This window comes from Tachyglossus aculeatus, chromosome 21 (assembly GCF_015852505.1).
Source record: "Tachyglossus aculeatus isolate mTacAcu1 chromosome 21, mTacAcu1.pri, whole genome shotgun sequence".
Lineage (NCBI taxonomy): Eukaryota > Metazoa > Chordata > Mammalia > Monotremata > Tachyglossidae > Tachyglossus > Tachyglossus aculeatus.
Window position 1 is genome coordinate 80,138,569 of NC_052086.1, and position 19,434 is coordinate 80,158,002.

General features: G+C 44.7%; 1 protein-coding gene across 12 annotated transcripts in view; it reads right to left on the reverse strand.

Moving 5' to 3' along the window:
* Window positions 1–19,434, reverse strand: part of RBFOX1 (RNA binding fox-1 homolog 1) — a 2,849,206-nt gene that overhangs the window by 1,472,538 nt on the left and 1,357,234 nt on the right. For all 12 annotated transcript variants that reach the window (XM_038762608.1, XM_038762609.1, XM_038762601.1 and 9 more), the window contains one exon: window positions 2,069–2,131. In XM_038762608.1, coding sequence (XP_038618536.1) covers window positions 2,069–2,131 — 63 coding nt within the window. The remainder of the gene's footprint in view (window positions 1–2,068; window positions 2,132–19,434) is intronic.

The window sequence follows — 19,434 nt, forward strand, 5'->3', positions numbered from 1 at the left end:
AAAGATCCCAAATGATGAGCATCTGAAATGGAAACGAATCACCCGCTTCCTGAAGAAACATGCCAACATATACCATCCCCAGTATACCAATTTTCAATTTGAATGTTCTTGTAAAATCCCATTTCAAACCAGGGAATAGGACAGACAAACTATTCCATAATGAGAATTGTACTACATATGTATATCATGTCATGGGTGAAAAGGATGTTCTGGTGTCCATATGGTCTACTTGAGAGCCAGCTAATCTGCATAGCCGGTTACCAAGCGACACACTGGACTTCAATCTTTGTTACAGAGAAAAAAAATGACCCTTTGGCCCTAGAAGTTGATTGATATTCATTGTGCCAGTTAGGTTATGATCACAGGGGAAAGTAATGATACCAATTACGCATCCAGAGATTTGGCAGCCTTGAGCTTTCTAAATGAGTATTCTTTTTTTCTTTTATACTTATACACCACCAGAAATCTATGTGGTGGTCTGCAGAAGCAAATTAATATTTTCTGACAGAGGCTAGGGTTGTAGATACTGAAAAATCACATCCATAGACAGATTAACGCAAGCTCTCTTACAACGGTTCTCTAATTATCTCAGGGAATAGTCTCTCCCCTAGGTTAGAAACTTCAGCCTCAATCCTAGGTTGATACTAAAATTTCCTAAGCAGGAGTAGCAATTTGTGTCACATGCTGGGAAAGACAAAAGACCTTTCAAAATCCCCAGTGCCTCGACTATGCAGCCCTCCTAGGGTAGAGATGCCTGTTTGAGACAGGAAAAAAAAACTCAAACAGCAAGCATATTTAACCCTTCAGAACAAATTCAAGACTTTGAGATGCAAAGAACATTGCTTCTTTCCCAAAGAATCTTATAGCTCTGAGGGAATGGGGAAACCTGAACTTCAAAGTCATTAAAGATGTAGTACAAAGGGAATTAGACATGAAATTTCTTTTATTGCTAGGAACAAATGCTGTGCACCTAATCTCTTGTGTAATATAAGCTTTAGCTGAGCAGTGTAGCACTCAGTGATTCTGTTGCATCAACCAGCTAACACGTATTTATTATTTCCTCTCAACTCACACATGCAGATTCTGAAGCATTTCATGGGAGTTGTGCAGCACCACTGAAGGGTAAATCAACACTCTTTGATCATAAATCTTCTCACTCTGCTAAGCAGTGCCATGACACACAAAATCTGATGCATTCAAATTTCAGAAAGCTGTTAAATAACCCCATAGCTAGAGAAAGAAATCTGCCTTGAGTGAAACAATTCTTACACTATTAACTGGTAATTTTAAACTTTGTGCAGCAGGTATATGCATGTAATACACACCGTTCACAGGGAGGGTGATTAAGCCGTGGAAACTTATGTTTCAACTTTCTGAGACAGGTTATATTGGGGAAAAAATTAATCCCACCAGATAATCAATCGATAGTTGAAAAGAAAAAAATAATCTGCTAAATTCTCTAAAAAGTACCTTTGAGCAACAAGGAAGGGAAAAACTGCTTAGAAACAACAAAGGCCAAAGAGAAAAAAAATGAAATGTCAGAAACGTGTGCTACGAATCTACAATTATTAAAGTCTCCTTCACTATAAGCTTCACACAGGAGTTAGACCTGTGAGCTAAAAAAAAAATAAGAGTAAAATGAATTGCTCTTAAATGTCTCAAGGAAAATGTGACCCCACTAACTAATCCAAGTGCAATGGCATTTCTTTATACATTGCAGTTCTATTGGAATGAATAAGAAATAAAGCACAATCCCAATGACATTATTACCCAAGCCTATAAAATGAATGCAACAAAAGAAATACATTTTATTCTAACCTGTGGCCAGGAATGGAGAGGAGAATTCACTAAGGAAGGAGAATGGGTTGCCTAGCCCTGCAGGCCTCCTGTGTAGGATCTGTGACTCCTAAGAAGCTATTCTGGAGAAGAACAGACATGCAGGTTTCAAAGCCTAACTAGGCACCTTGTGGTTACCGGAAGGAGCTTTCATATGGATGAAGGGACAGGAGCCAGATAGAGTTTTAATCGAAAAAAGAAGAAGAAAAAAAAAAGGGATTTCTGCACTTACTGAATGGAGACTCCGGTCATGGAAACTGAAAGAACCACTTGCATGAATTTTCTGTGTAGTTTCCTGAGGGAAAGATAGAAGACAATTTTGAGATTCATGAACCTTTTTCTAATTATGATTAGCCTGTTATAATAATAAAAATAATAATGGCATTTGTTAAGCGCTTACTATGTGCCAAGCACTAAACCTTGGGGTAGATACAAGGTAATCTGGTTGTCCCATGTGGGGCTCACAGTCTCCACCTCCATTTTACAGATGAGGTAACTGAGGCACAGAGAAGTTGAGTGACTTGCCCGAAGTCACACAGCTGGTGACAGAGCAGGGATTAGAACCCATGACCTCTGACTCCCAAGCCCGTGCTCTTCCCACTAAGCCACACTGCTTCTCCATGGATGCCCATTTGGAAACTGCAGCACGATAAATCTGATTTACCTTGTCCAAATTTAATTTAATGCAAGGACACTATACCAGAAGAAGAATCAGGTCGATTTTACCAAATAAGCCAACTAGGAAATCGCTTCTGGTGCTTGTTTGACTGGGGAATGCTGCTTTTTTTTTCCCCAACATCTGCTATTCTGTCATTCAAATGCCTCTGGGTCCCTTCTTTTGTCCTATGGTACCCAAATTTCCTAGTTGACCTAGGTGTGGTAAAAGTGCTCCATGAATTCTATGGCCGTTTGAGTGTGTAACTGCTTTGAAGAGATGGGGAGAGTATTTGTCTGTTGGATATGAAGAGGGAGGGCATTCCAGGCCAGGGGCAGGATGTGGACGAGAGGTTGGAAGCAAGATAGATGAGATCAAGGAACAGTAAATAGCTTGGCATTAAAGGAGCAAATTGTACAGGCTAAGTTGTAGTAGGAGAGTAGTGAGGTGAGGTAAGAGGGGAAAAATAATCAAGTGCTTTAAAACCAATGGTAAGGAATCTGTTTGATGTGGAGGTGGATAGAAAACCACTGGAGTTTTTGAGGTCTGGGGAAACAGGTTCTGAACGTTTTCTGTACAGAAATGATCCAGGCAGCAGAGTGAAATATGAACTGAAGTGGGGAGAGACAGGAGGCAAGGAAGTCAGTAAGGAGGCTGATACAGTAATCATGGTGGGATAGGATAAATGTTTGGATTAATGTGGTAGCAGTTCGGATGGGGAGGAAAGGAAAAATTTAGTATTGTGGAGGTTGAACCAACAGGATTTAGCAATTGATTGAACATGTAGGCTGAGTGAGAGAAATCAAGGATAACGCCAAGATTAAGGGCTTGTGAGACAGGAACGGTGGAGGTGCTGTTTACAGTAATGGAAAAGTAATGGAGAGGACAGGGTTTGCATGAGAGGGTAAACAGTTCTGTCTTGGACATGTTAAATTTGAGGTGATGGCAGAACACCCAAGTAGAGATGTCTTGAAGGCAGGAGGTAATGCAAGACTGCAGAGAGGGAGAGAGACCAGGGTTGGAGATGGTGATTTGGGAATCATACACATAGTGGTAGTTGTTGAATCCATGTGAGTGAATAAATTCTCAAGGTAGTGGATGGAGATGGAGAATAGAAGGGGACCCGGAACCGAACCTTGAGGAACTCCCACAGTTAGGGGGATGGAGACAGAGGAGGAGCCCTCAAAAGAGACTGCGAATGAGTGGCCACAGTGATAGGAAGAAAACAAAAGAGGACAGTGTCAGTGAAGACAGGGTTGGATAATGCTTCCAGGAGAAGGGGTGGTTGACAGTGCTGAAGGCAACTTAGAGGTCGAGGAAGATTAGTATGGACTGGAGGGCTTTGGATATGGCTAGAAGGAGATTATTTGTGACCTTTGCGAGGGTGGTTTCTGTGGTGTGAAGGGTATGGAAGCCAGTTTGGAGGGGATCAAGGAGAGAACTGAAGGAGAGGAACTTGAGACAGCAGGTATAAACAACGTGTTCAAGGAGTTTGGAGAGGAGTGGTAGAAGGGAGATGGGGCAATAACTGGAGGGAGCTGTAGGGTCAAGGCAGGATTTTTTTAGGGTAGTGGAGACACAGGCATGTTTGAAAGCAGTAGAGAGGAAGCTATCAGAGAGCAAACAGTCAAAAACGGCAGATAGGGAGGGAAGAAGGGAGTGGACTAGTGTTTTCATAAGGGGTGAAGGAATGAGGTTGGTTGTGCAGATGGAGCGGATGGATTCTGAGGGAAGGCAGAAGATCACCTATTAAGATACTGCTGGGAAAACAAGATAGATGAAGGAGGGGCAGGAGGAGGGAAGAACTGGGGAGAGACAGGTGAGGTTTTAGTGAAGTCATGCCTGATAATTTCGATTTTCTCAGTAAAATAAGTGATCAGGTCATTGGGGCAAGGGATTCATTTATTCATTCAATCACATTTATTGAGCACTTACTGTGTGCAGAGCACTGTAACAAGGGCTTGGTAAGTACAAGTTGGCAACATATAGAGACGGTCCCTACCCAACAACTGGCTCACAGTCTAGAATGGGGAGACAGACAACAAAACAAAACATGTGGACAGGTGTCATGTCATCAGAATAAATAGAAGTAAAGTTAGATGCACATCATTAACAAACTAAATAGAATAGTAAATATGTACAAGTAAAATAGAGTAATAAATCTGTACAAACATATATACAAGTGCTGTGGGGAGGAGAAGGAGGTAGGGTGAGGGGGATGGGGAGGAGGAGAAGAAAAAGGGGGCTCAGTCTGGGAAGGCCTGGAGGCAGAGGGACAGAAGGTTTGAGGGGAGAGTTAAACATCTGGAACAACTGGCAAGGACAATGGACATGGGTGCCAACAGTATGGAAAAATAATTTTGGCAGGCAGAGAAGAGGAAAGAGTTAAAGCAAACAAGGATAAACTTGAAATGAACCAATTCGTCCTGATATCTAGATTTCCATCAGCAGTGCTCTGGGACTCAGGGCTGTGGGTTAGTGGTACGAGGGCAACCAAGGGATAAGGGAGCAAGTGAGTTGAGTTCAGTAGAGAAGGTAGTGTTGAGAGAGTCAATTTGGTAATCAAAAGAAGGTTGTTTGGGTATGGAGGCTAAATGGGGCATGATGAGTTGAGAAAATTGGATGGTGTCAAAAGATTGGAGGCCTCTGTGGGGGAACAGCACAGATTAGTGGGGTGGAGGTATGTGGAAGAGAAGGGAGGTGAGGAGGTTTGGGTCAGATAGAGGGATTTCAGACTTGCTGAGGGCAGAGATTGCTCAGTCGCTAGAGATGATGAGATCGAGTGTGTATCCACGTTGGTGAGTGGGAGAGCTGGGGTAAAGCAGGAGGTCAGTGGAGATGAGGAGTGATAGAAAAGGGGAAGTGGAAGGGTCGTCATGAACATCTACGTGGATATTAAAGGCCTCAAGCATCATTGTAGAGATGGAGGAAGAGAGAAACAGAGATTGGACATGGATGGGAGCTAGGAAGGTCTCCTAATAATAATGGCATTTGTTAAGTGCTTATTACGTGCAAACACTGTTTTAAGCACTGGGGGGATACAAGGTAATCAGGTTGTCCCCCATGGGGCTCACAGTCTTAATCCCCATTTTACAGATGAGGTAACTGAGGCACAGAGAAGTTAAGTGACTTGCTCAGAGTCACACTGCTGACAAGTGGCGGAGCCAGGATTAGAACCCATGACCTCTGACTCCCAAGCCCGGGCTCTTTCCTTGGAGCCACACTGCTTCTCATGGTGTTCCCCCCTCTCTGGGGGCAGACAGCGGACAGACCAGCTGAAAAATAGTGTGTCAAGTGTATAGCTGGAAAACTTGCCACTCATCGATATGAGTAGATATTTATTTAACATCACAATGAATATGCAGCCATTGAAGATGAAGAGATTAGAGAGTAAAAGGTGGAAATTATTAAACCTTCCTGCATGCTTTTTACATTATTACAAAAACCTTTTAGATTACTATAAAACCACTGCCTCCACTTCCTCTTCTCCAATTCTACCTCGACCCCATCCAAACTGCTTTCCTCCCTCTTAACTCCCCTTAAACGATCCACTCAAAGTTGACCTTCTTCTTGCCAAATACAATGGTTTCTACTCCATTCTAATCCTCCTCGACCTCTCAGCTGCCTTTGACACTTTAGACCACCTCATCCTCCTGGAAACATTATCCAGTCTGGGCTTCTCTGGCACTGTCCTCTCCATGTTCTATCTCTCTTTTTGTTTTCTTTTGTTGTTTGTCTCTGCCTTCTAGACTGTGAGCCCGTTGTTGGGTAGGGACCGTCTCTGTATGTTGCCGACTTGTATTTCTCAAGCGCTTAGCACAGTGCTGTGCACACAGTAAGCGCTCAATAAATCCGATTGAATGAAGGAATCTCTCTGGCAATTATATTATCAGTCTCTTTCTCCAGCTCCCCCTCTGCCCTCCACCCCCTAATTTTGGTAGTCCCTCAGAGCTCAGTTTTGTATCCCCTTCTATTCTCCATCTGCACTCACTCCCGTGGAGAACTCATTCGCTCCCGTGACTTCAACTAACACCTCTATTCAGATGATTCCCAAATTTACATCTACAGCCCTGACCTTTCTCTTTTTCTGTGGTCCCATACTGCTTCCTGCCTTCAGGACAGGCAGTGGAGATCCCACTGATACCTCAAACTTGACAAAGCCAAAACAGAGCTCTTCATCTTCCCAACAAAACCCTGTCCTCCCTGTGACTTTCCCATGGCTACAGACAACACCACCATCCTCCCTTTCCCTTAAGCCCAAAACCTTGGTGCTACCGTCAACTCATCTCTCTCCTTCAACTCACATATTCAATCTGTCACCAAATCCTGTTGGTTTAGCCTCCACAATATTGCTGAAATACACTCTTTCTTCTTTCCCAAACTGCTTCCACTTTAATTCAAGGACTTATTCTGCCCTGCTTTAATTACTACTTCAGCTTCATTGCTGACCTGCCTGCTTCCTGTCTCTCCTTACCCCAGTCCATACTTCACTCTGCTGCCTGAATCATTTCTCCAAAAAAAAAGGTTCAGTACATGTTTCGCCACTCCTCGAGAACCTCCAGCAGTTGACAATCCACCTTCTCAAAGAAAAGCTCCTTACCACAGGTTTTAAAGCGCTCAATCACATTGTACCCTCTTACCTAACCTCTCAGGTACCTTAACAACAACACCATCTGCACACTTTGGTCCACTAATGCCAACTTACTCACTATACCTCGAGCTTGTCCATTTTGCCACTGACTGCTCATCCACATCCTCTCTCTGGCCTGGAACTCTCTTGCACTTCGTATCCAAAAGATGATGATTTCTCCCCACATTCAAAGCCTTATTTAAAGCACTTCTCCTGCAAGAGACCTTACCCAACTAAGCCCTCCTTTACTCTTCTTCCATTCCCTAATGTTTACCCTTTGAACAATCTATATTCACCCAATCTTCCACCCCAAAGAACTTATACACACATCTTTCATTAATTAATTTATATTAATCTCTGTCTCCCCCTGTAGACTATAAGTCTGTTTTGGGCAGGGAATGTGTTACCAAATCTGCTGTATTGTAACAATAATTATGATGATGATGGTGCTTGTTAAGCGCTTACTATATGCCAAGCGCTGTTTGAAGTGCTAGTGAAAATAGAAGATGATCAAGTCAAACACAGTCCGTTTCCCACACAATAGAAGTAGCCACGAGAAGCAGCCTGGCTCAGTGGAAAGAGCACGGGCTTTGGAGTCAGAGGTCAGGGGTTCGAATCCCGGCTCCACCAACTGTCAGCTGTGTGACTTTGGGCAAGTCACTTAACTTCTCTGGGCCTCAGTTACCTCATCTGTAAAATGGGGATTAAGACTGTGAGCTCCCCGTGGGACAACTTGATCACCTTGTAGCCTTCCCAGTGCTTAGAACAGTGCTTTGCACATAGTAAGCGCTTAATAAATGCCATTACTATTATTATTATTATTATTAAGTAGGAGGGAGAACAGGTACTGAATCCGCATTTTACAGATAACTGAGGCACAAAGAGGTTAAGTGATTTACTGAAGGTCACCAAGCAGACAAGTGATGGAGCTGTGATTAGAACCCAGGTCCTGTGATTTCCTCATGCTCTTTCACTAGGCCACGCAGCTTCTCTACTCTACTTTATTCTATACTTTCTACTGTCTACTCTACTCTCTCATGTACTTAGAACAGTGCTTTTCATACGGTAAGTGCTCAATAAATATGATCGAGAGATTGAGTTCAGAGCAGATGCATTTGGAGGCCTCCCCCTCCTTCATCTCCCCCTCCTCCCCATCCCCAGCCTTACCTCCTTCCCCTCCCCACAGCACCTGTATATATGTATGTTTGTACGTATTTATCACTATTTATTCATTTATTTATTTTATTTGGACATATTTATTCTATTTATTTTATTTTGTTAATATGTTTTGTTTTGTTCTCTGTCTCCCCCTTCTAGACTGTGAGCCCACTGCTGGGTAGGGACCGTGTCTATATGTTGCCAACTTGTACTTCCCAAGCACTTAGTACAGTGGTCTGCACACAGTAAGCGCTCAATACAATTGAATAAATGAATGAATTTGACCTTGCACTTGGCTTTGCACACTTTATTCCCCCTTCCCTCAGCGCCACGTACTTACGTACATATCTGTAATTTATATGTTTATATTAATGTCTGTCTTTCCCTCTAGATGCAATCTCGTTGTGTCCTGGGAACCTGTTTTCCAACTCTGTTATAATAATGATGGTATTTGTTAAGCGCTTACTATGTGCAAAGCACTGTTCTAAGTGCTGGGGAGGTTACAAGGTGATCAGGTTGTTCCACGGGGCCTCCCAGTTTTAATCCCCATTTTACAGATGAGGTAACAGGCACAGAGAAGTTAAGTGACTTGTCCAAAGTCACACTGTTTTATTGTACTCTGTATATTGTACATTGTATATACTCTGTATATTGTACTTAGAGAAGCAGCGTTGCTCAGTGGAAAGAACACGGGCTTTGGAGTCAGAGTTCATGGGTTCGAATGCAGACTCCACCAACTGTCAGCTGCGTGACTTTGGCAAGTCACTTAACTTCTCTTTGCCTCAGTGACCTCATCTGTAAAATGGGGATTAAGACTGTGAGCCCCCCAGGGGACAACCTGATCACCTCGTAACCTCCCCAAGGCTTAGAACAGTGCTTTGCACATAGTAAGTGCTTAATAAATGCCATCATTATTATTACTCTCCCAAGCAATTAGTACACTGCTCTTCACCCAGTAAGTACTCAGTAAATATGATTGATCAATGCTTTTGTCATAACTATGGCCTTTTTACTTAATACCACTGAGAAGAGGGAGTCACATGACCTACATTCTAATTCCTGCTCTGTAAGGGTCAGGGTGGCCATGGGCTCTAAATTGCCAATCTCTCCAAATTCAAATCCAAAATGGATTTGAGTCCCTCTTCCATCCTCTCTACCACCCCCTCCAGATTCTTGTAGCCGTCATCTACCACCCCCTCCACAGCCTCACCTCCAACTTCTTTAACAATTTTGACCCCTTCCTCACCTTCCTTCTCTCCTTTTCCATGCCCACTCTGATCCTCAGAGACTTCAACATCCACATGGATATCCCTGATGACTCCTCTGCCGCCCGCCTTCTATCTCTCCTCGACGCCGCCAACCTCTTGCTCCACCCCACCTCACCCACTCACCAACTTGGTCATACCCTCGACCTCATCATCTCCTATCGCTGCACTGTGTCCACCCTCACCAACTCTGAAATCCCTCACTCAGATCGTAATCTTCTCACCTGCCTCCTTACTCACACTCCTTTTCCCTGTAAATCCACATTACTCCCTCACAGAGATCTCCGCTCTCTTGACCCCATCCATCTTTCTGAGTGCCTCACACCCCATCTCACCTCCCTCTCCTCTCTACCCAGTCTTGATAATCAGATTACTGCTCTCAACTCCACCCTTTCTACTCAGCTAGACTCACTCGCTCCCCTTTCCCTTCGCCGCTCTCGCACCACTAACCCACAGCCCTGGATCACTGCCACTGTCCGCCTCCTTCGCTCTTACGCTCGAGCTGCCGAACGCTGCTGGCGAAAGTCTAAACACCATGCCAACTTTGTTCACTTCAGGTTTATCCTTTCCTGCCTTAACTCAGCCCTCTCTTCTGCCAGACAAAACTATTTCTCCTCCCTTATTGACACCCATGCCCATCATCCCCGCCAGCTCTTCGGTACATTCAACTCCCTTCTCAGGCCCCCGGTTCCTCCCCCTCCTCCTGCCCTCACCCCCAACGATCTGGCCTCCTACTTCATTAACAAAACTCTCTCCTCGACCCCCTCCTGTCTGGCTTCCGTCCTCTACATTCCACGGAAACTGCCCACTCAAAGGTCACCAATGACCTCCTGCTTGCCAAATCCAATGGCTCATACTCTATCCTAATCCTCCTTGACCTCTCAGCTGCCTCTGACACTGTGGACCACCCTCTTCTCCTCAACACGCTATCCGACCTTGGCTTCACAGACTCTGTCCTCTCCTGGTTCTCCTCTTATCTCTCCGGTCATTCATTCTCAGTCTCTTTTGCAGGCTCCTCCTCCCCCTCCCATCCCCTTACTGTGGGGTTTCCCCAAGGTTCAGTGCTTGGTCCCCTTCTGTTCTCGATCTACACGCACTCCCTTGGTGATCTCATTCGCTCCCACGGCTTCAACTATCATCTCTACACTGATGACACCCAGATCTACATCTCTGCCCCTGCTCTCTCCCTGTTCCTCCAGGCTCGCATCTCCTCCTGCCTTCAGGACATCTCCATCTGGATGTCTGCCCGCCACCTAAAACTCAACATGTCCAAGACTGAACTCCTTGTCTTCCCTCCCAAACCCTGCCCTCTCCCTGACTTTCTTTCCCATCTCTGTTGACGGCACTGCCATCCTTCCCGTCTCACAAGCCCACAACCTTGGTGTCATCCTCGACTCCGCTCTCTCATTCACCCCTCACATCCAAGCCATCACCAAAACCTGCCAGTCTCAGCTCCGCAACACTGCCAAGATCCGCCCTTTCCTCTCCATCCAAACTGCTACCCTGCTCGTTCAAGCTCTCATCCTATCCCATCTGGACTACTGCACCAGCCTTCTCTCTGATCTCCCATTTTTGTGTCTCTCCCCACTTCAATCCATACTTCATGCTGCTTCCCAGATTGTCTTTGTCCAGAAATGCTCTGGGCATGTTACTCCCCTCCTCAAAAATCTCCAGTGGCTACCAATCAATCTGCACATGAGGCAGAAACTCCTCCCCCTGGGCTTCAAGGCTGTCCATCACCTTGCCCTCTCCTACCTCACCTCCCTTCTCTCCTTCTACAGCCCACCCTGCACCCTCCACTCCTCTGTCACTAATCTTCTCACCGTACCTTGTTCTTGCCTGCCCCGCCATCGACCCCCAGCCCACGTAATCCCCCGGGCCTGGAATGCCCTCCCTCTGCCCATCCGCCAAGCTAGCTCTCTTCCTCCCTTCAAGGCCCTACTGAGAGCTCACCTCCTCCAGGAGGCCTTCCCAGACTGAGCCCCTTCCTTCCTCTCCCCCTCGCCCCCTCTCCATCCCCCACATCTTACCGCCTTCCCTTCCCCACAGCACCTGTGTATATGTTTGTACATATTATTTATTTATTTTACTTGTACATATCTATTCTACTTATTTTATTTTGTTAGTACGTTTGGTTTTGTTCTCTCTCTCTCCCTTTTAGACTGTGAGCCCACTAGTGGGTAGGGACTGTCTCTATATGTTGCCAACTTGTACTTCCCAAGCGCTTAGTACAGTGCACTGCACACAGTAAGCACTCAATATGATTGATTGATTCCATGATGCTTCTCCTTGTGAGTAGGAAACATGTCCACCAACTCTGTTATACTGCATTCTCCCAAGCATTGAGTACAGTATTCTGCACACAGTAGGTACTCAATAAATAAGATTGATTGATTGATCCTTGAGGTAAAGTAAGGAATTCCGCATGCAGGTGAGCAAAGCGTAAGTGTAAGTTCGGCCCAGACCTGCATTCTCTGCTTCTGAGAAGGGATTTTCCACTGGCTCAGCTATCTGGCTATCTGTGTCTGTCACCTGGGATCCCAAGACCTTGTCTTGAGACCAAGACTTCTCAAGGTCACGCATGGAGCGTTTCCAGTACTTCACCAGTGTTCGTTATGGGAGGGAGAGTCAAGCAGAGGCATATCCATTCCATTCCTACCTTGGGCAGTGGCTTGCGATTGGAAGGCAATCTGCTACAAGTCAAAACTCACCTGTGCTGGGCAGCAGAGGCATAGGAGAGAGTCGAGGGCAGAGACTCAAGCTTACTATGTGAAAGGAGGCAATGGTAAACCGCTTCTGTATTTTTACCAAGAAAACTCTATGGATCCACTACCAGAGCGATTGCAGAGGGAGGTGGGGCATTCTGGGAGAGATGTGTCCGTGGTATTGCTAAGGGTCGGAGACAACTCAATGGCATAAGACAAGACAAGATAATGGGGATAAGAGGGTGGTGGGGACTAGAGGGGGAGATAAAAATCCTCAAAAATCTCCAGTGGCTGCCTGTCAACCTACGCATCAAGCAAAAACTCCTCACTCTTGGCTTCAAGGCTCTCCATCACCTCGCTCCCTCCTACCTCACCTCTCTTCTCTCCTTCTACAGCCCAGCCCGCACCCTCCTTTCCTCTGCCACTAACCTCCTCACTGTACCTCATTCTCGCCCGTCCCGCCGTCGATCCCCGGCCCACGTCCACCCCTTGGCCTGGAATGCCCTCCCTCCACAAATCCTCCAAGCTAGCTTTCTTCCTCCCTTCAAAACCCTACTGAGAGCTATAAATGTTTGTATAGATTAATTACTCTATTTATTTTACTTGTACATATTACTATTCTATTTATTTTGTTAATGATGTGCATATAGCTTTAATTCTATTTGTTCTGACAACTTGACACCTGTCCACTTGTTTTGTTTTGTTGTCTGTCTCCCACTCCAGACTGTGAGCCCATTGTTGGGTAGGGACCGTCTCTATATGTTGCCAACTCTTACTTCTTAAGCTCTTAGTACTGTGCTCTGCACACAGTAAGTGCTTAATAAATGCAATTGAATGAATGAATGAATATTGGGAAGTTCACACAGTTGTTTTGAGTTTGTTCTTCTTTTCTTCACGTTCCTTTTTGTTAAGCAATTACTGTGCCAGGCACCGTACTAAGCGCTGAAGTAAATACAAATCAGTCAGGTTGCAAGCAGTCCATGTTCCACATGGGGCTCACAGATTCAACTTCCATATTACAGATGAGGTAACTGAAGCACCGAGAAGTGAAATGACCTGTCCAAAGTCACGCAGATGACAAGGAGTGGAACTGGTATTAGAATTCAAAACCAGAATTTGTCAGGAAATTAGTGTCTGGAGAGGAAAGACTGTGAGCCCACTGCTGGGTAGGGACTGTCTCTATATGTTGCCAACTTGTACTTCCCAAGCACTTAGTACAGTGCTCTGCACACAGTAAGCGCTCAATAAATACGATTGTTTGAAAGGGCAAATGAGGCTTCAGGACAGAGTTGGAGAATAGAATATGGACAGTCAGGCAAGATATCACTATCTCCGGCGCAACTCTGACACAACCAGAGAGGTTTTTTATGGTATTTGTTAAACACTTACTATGCCCCTAGAACTGTTCCAAGTGCTGGGGTAGAAACAAGTTGATCTGAAGGGAAACAGTCCCTGTCCCACCTGAATCCCACGTCAAGTAGGAGAGGGAACAGATAATGCATTTCCATTTTACAGTTGAGGAAACTGAGGCCCAGAGGAGTGAAATGGCTTGCCCAAGGTCACACAGCAGACCAGTGGTGGAGCAGAGATTAGAACCCAGGTCCTAGTTTCATGTTTCATCTGGTAGGCCACCTTCCTTCGCTAATACAGATGACTTTTCCATAGCAACCAAACATGCTAGGTTCTTTCTCGAGAGTAGGTCTACTAACGGCTTCACAGTCATTCATTCATTCAACTGTATTTATTGAGTGCTTACTGTGTACAGAGCACTGTACTAAGCGCTTGGGAAGTACATGTTGGCAACATATAGAGACGGTCCCTACCCAACAGCAGGTTCACATGTTTTGGTGAGGTCTCTGAACAGAGTGTGCTTTCAGTGTTGTCGGTGGAAAGAGGCACAGTCACTCAAGATGTGTCTCTCCTGCTCAAGAATTCTCAGAGCTAAACCATGGGAAAATTATTCTGAAAGGTACTCATAATCACCATAATCATGAAGAACATTTTTTTTTGCACCAACCATGTGCAGAGTACTGAGCTACACCCTTGAAACTATATGCCATAAGTAAAAACAAGGTCTCTCTCCTCAATAATTGTGGTATTTGTTAAGCGCATACTACGTGTCCACCACTCTAGTAAGTGCTGGGATAGATAAAAGACAACCAAGTCCCCCATGGAGCTCCCAGTCTAATTAGGAGAAAACAGCTATTGAATCCCCATTTTGCAGATGAGGGAACTGAGGCCCAGAGAAGGTAAATGACTTGCCCTAGGTCACACAGCAGGCAAGTGTCAGAGTCAGAATTAGAACCCAGCTCCTCTGACTCTCAGGCTTGTGCTCTTTTCACAAGACTACACTGCTTCTCTTCCTTTGTTGGCAGGGAACATACCTTCCCACTCTAAGGTACTGTACCCTTCCAGGTGTTAAGCTCTGCACACAGTAAGAGTTAAATAAATATTACAGTTTGATTGATTGGTAAGATGTGTGATTTCATGGCCCTATAAATGGGTAAATTCCTGGAACTAAAGAGACTTACTTTGCAAGCAGAGATATGGCTTTTTTTAAATGGTATTTTTTAAGTGCTTAGTATGTGCCAGGCACTGTACTAAGCCCTACAGTAGATACAAGCTAACCAGGTTGGACTCTAGACTGTGAGCGTGTTATGGGCATGGAACATGTCTGCTAATTTTGTTGTATTGTACTCTCTCAAGCGCTTAGGAGTATGTGCTCCATAAATATCACTGACTGATGGACACAGTCTATGTGGCTCACAGTCTTAATTCCCATTTCACACATGAGGCAACTGAGGCCAAAAGAACTTAAGTAACTTGCCCAAGATCACACAGCAGGCAGGTGGTGGAGCTGGGATTAGAATTCACATCCTTGTATATATATCTATAATCCTATTTATCTATTTTGATGGTACTGATGCTTGTCTACTTGTTTTGTTGTCTGTCTCCTCCTTCTAGACTGTGAGCCAGTTGTTGGGTAGGAGTTGTACCTATCTGTTGCTGAATTGTACTTTCCAAGCGCTTAGTACAGTGCTCTGCACACAGTAAGCACTCAATAATTACAATTGAATGAATGAATGGACATCCTTCTGACTCCCAAGCTTGTGTTCTATCCACTAGACAACAATGCCTCTCATTAAGTCATGCTGCTTCTTGGTCAGTTATTCACACAGACAGGTAGGCTCTCCCTTCCCAAAAAAATCAGTCTCCAAAGTTGCCCACTCTCAACACTCTTTGGGCCCATTCGGGTTAGTTTGGGCACATTCCAGGACATGGAAAATAACTTAGGGAATGAGATCACTTGGAAACCGGACTCAGGCCAGGCTGATGGAACCATGTTAGAGAAGCAGTGTGGCTTAATGGATGCAATACAGGCCTGGGATTCAGAAGGACCTGAGTTCTAATCCTGGCTGGGCCACTTGTCTGCTCTGTGACCTTGGGTAAATCATTTAACTTCTCTTGGCTTCAGTTACCTCATCTTTAAAATGGGGATTAAGACTGTGAGTCTCATGTGGAGTAAGGACTGTATCCAACTTAATTACACTGTACCTACTCCGGCACTTAGAACAGTGCTTGGGACATACTAAGCGCTTAACAAGTACCATCATCACCGTCACCATGTGAGGCAGAGGATCAAAGTCAGTCCCTCAAACTGTTTATACCTATCCCTACTCTCATGCAACTAATTTTCCAGTTTCACTGTCTTCACATTCCAGCTCTGCTCTTATAGTCTGGCAATGTCCCTGAAGGTCGGCCCTACCCTCATAGATAAAGTCAGATCCCTTGTGGTGACCTTGCTTTCAAAAACCACTTTGAAGATATGGAAGACTGAAAATTTTCCCCAGTAGCCAGTCCAAATGGAGATCCTGGGAGCCGGTAATGGAGAAGAGTGAGCAGCCATGATAATTCCTGTAGTTAGCATTCTCACTTTGGTGATGAGGGCGGCCTCTTTGAAATCTTGTGCATTCCCTCAGGGCTCCGTATGTTCAGGAAAAGCCTGTACAGATGGGGAAGAAGAACAAGCTTCCCATCTTGTAACGCTCAGCAGGTGAGTGCTCAGATTTTCCATTCTTCCTGGCTCTGGCTGCATTTGCAACTTCCTAAAATATTGGACTGAGGAGGATTTATCACACAGCTGATCATCCTGGGAGATTTCAACCCTTTTTATCACAGTGAGGTTGAAACAAGGCTTGAAGTTATTAGACTAAATAGAAATGGAAAATACAATGGTAAATTTCCTTTTCTTATGGCATTTTTTTCCCATTTTGAGGAGAAAAATGAAATAGTGTGAGTATTGTTAGAAAAGGAAATATTCTGAGGTAGCCTCTGTGGAGATGCAACAGTACTGAGTGGTACTGTATGCAGCATTACTGTAGAGTATTGAATTCCGTACGTCCTGTTTATTCTCCTCCAATTCTCTCCTTGACCCCCTAGCTTCCAATCTGGTTTCTGTTCTCTTCACAGAAATCACCCTCATAAATGTCCCCAGTGATATCCTTGCCAAATCCAATGGCCTTTACGCCATCCTAATCCTCCTCAACCACCCGTCGACCTTCAACACTGTCTATCACCCCCTTCTCCTGGAAACATTATCCAACCCCTGCTTCGCTGACAGCATCCTCTTCTGGTTCTCCTCTTCTCTCTGGCCACTCATTCTCAGTCCCTTCATGGGCTCCTTCTCTGCCTCCCACCCCCTAAATGTAGGGGTCCCCCAAGGTTCAGTTCTGGGTCCCTTTCTATTCTCCATCTACACCCATTCCTTTGGAGAACTCATGTGTTCCCATGGCTTCAACTACCACCTCTACGCAGACGATCCCCCATTAAATGCAATCATTCATTCTATCTTTCCTGGATTTAATCATCAGCATCCTTGCTGATCTCCCAGCCTCCTATCTCTCCACACTCCGATCCTTACTTCACTGTACTGTCTGGATCACTTTTCTAAAAAAATGTTCAGGACATGTTTCCTCACTCCTCAAGAGAAACTCCAGTGGCTGTCCAACCATCTCTTCATCAAACAAAAACTCCTCACCATTATCTTTAAAGCACTCAATCACCTTGCCCGCTCCTACCTCACCTTTCTACTCTCCTACTACAATCCAGTCCACATTTTTCACTCTTTCTTTCCTCAATCTCATCCATTTTAATTATAATAATGATGGCATTTATTAAGTGCTTACTATGTGCAAAGCACTGTTCTAAGCGCTGGGGTGGTTACAAGGTGATTAGGTTGTCCCAGAGGGGGTTCACAGTCTTAATCCCCATTTTGCAGATGAGGTAACTGAGGCCCAGAGAAGTTAAGTGACTTGCCCAAAGTCACACAGCTGACAAGTGGCGGAGCCGGGATTTGGTCATTTTGCAGTGGCCCACGTCCTGCCTCTGGCCTGGAACACTCTCCCTCCTCAACTCCAACAGACAATTATTCTCCCCACCTTCAAAGCCTTATTGAAGGCACATCTCCTCTAATGGATCCTGTGTGGAAAAAAAAAAAAGCACACAAAGCCCCACTTTTCTCTTCTCCCACTCCCTTCTGAATCACCCTGATTTGCTCCCTTTGTTCTTCCTCCCTCCCAGCCCCACAGCACTTATGTACATATCTGTAATTTATTTATTTGTATTATTAATAATAATTATGGTATTTCTTAAGCACTTACTATGTGCCAGGCACTCTACTAAGCGCTGGGGTGCTTCTAAGCGAATCAGGTTGGACACAGTCCCTGTCCCGTATAGGGCTCTCAGTCTTAATCCCTATTTTGCAGATGAGGTAACTGAGGGACAGAGAGTGAAGTGACTTGGCCAAGGTCACACAGCAGACCAGTGGCAGAGGTGGGATTAGAACCCATGACCTTCTGATTCCCAGGCCTGTGCGCTATCCACTATATCATGCTGCTTCCATGGCTTGCTGCTTGCTGTCTGTCTTCTGCGCTCTAGACTGTTAACTCGTTGTGGGCAGGGAATGTATCTGTTTATTGTTGTATTGTACTCCCCTAAGTACTTAGTACAGTTCTCGACATATAGCAAGCACTCAATATGTATGATTGAATGAATGAATGCCATGCTTTCATGGGCAAATGAACCAATGATTTTCTGAATAATTCACCAACATGCACTCCTATTCTTAACCAAGTGAATTTCCTACATATATTTTTCAAATCGTTACGAAAACCTCGATTATTTTCTATTTTCCCTCATGCATAATACTGTTGAATATTCTCCCACTCTGAAATAAACTGCAAGTGTAGATTCATATTTACAATAGTGCATATTTTCTTCAGTAAACCAAGTTTAGATCCTATTCCCACTAAACTCATTTCACTTGGTGACTATATCACACTAGATCCACCCCCCGCTATTGTCCCAGTGGAAAAAGCCCTGTTTGGATAATCAGGAGACCCGAGTTCTAATCCAGGTTGTTCAAGTACAGGAATAACCTCTACTTACCCTCTGTCCTACTTACACTGTGAGCCCCACGAAGGACAGGGACTGTGTCCAACCTAATTAACCCTTTTCTCCCCAGGAATTAGAAGTGTTTGGCATATAATAAGAACTTAACAAATACTATAAAAATAATACCTGTCGAGGCAATGCCATCGGGGGTGAAATTTTGTGATTGAAGAGCCACCTGGAACTTTCTGAGAGGTGGATAGGCCTACCCGGAATTTTGAAAAGTAGCTGGTAAATATAGTCAGTAAATCAGAATGGCAACCAAGGCAACCCCTTTTTGGGATGTAGGCATCACTGCACAGCCCTGCCACTAAAGTGTCATCACTGAGACAGGAAATGGATCCTGTGAGGAAAAGAAAAGAGCATCTGCCTGCACTTTGCAATATGTTTCACCCCAGCCCGCCTACCCAATCACTCTTCTCTGAGCCCCAGAGGGATGATGATTGGCAGGAAAGTGAATGAATGCCATGCTGGAGAACCACTTTCAGTCTGATCAATTTTTCTGTGCAAGTTCTTGGTTTTGAGGTCTCAGAAACAACAGATGAGCCTGGTATCCATCCATTTTTCAGGCACATCCTTTCTATTAATCACAAGACTTTGTTTTATTTTGAGAACGGGCGTTATCAGACTGTCACCCTCGAAGCAGTTGGAACATTCGTAATGGAAGGCAATGGATGGCAGTTTAAAAGGGATATATTTGTGAAATGACTGGCAAGCTTCAGGATAGAAGTTGTC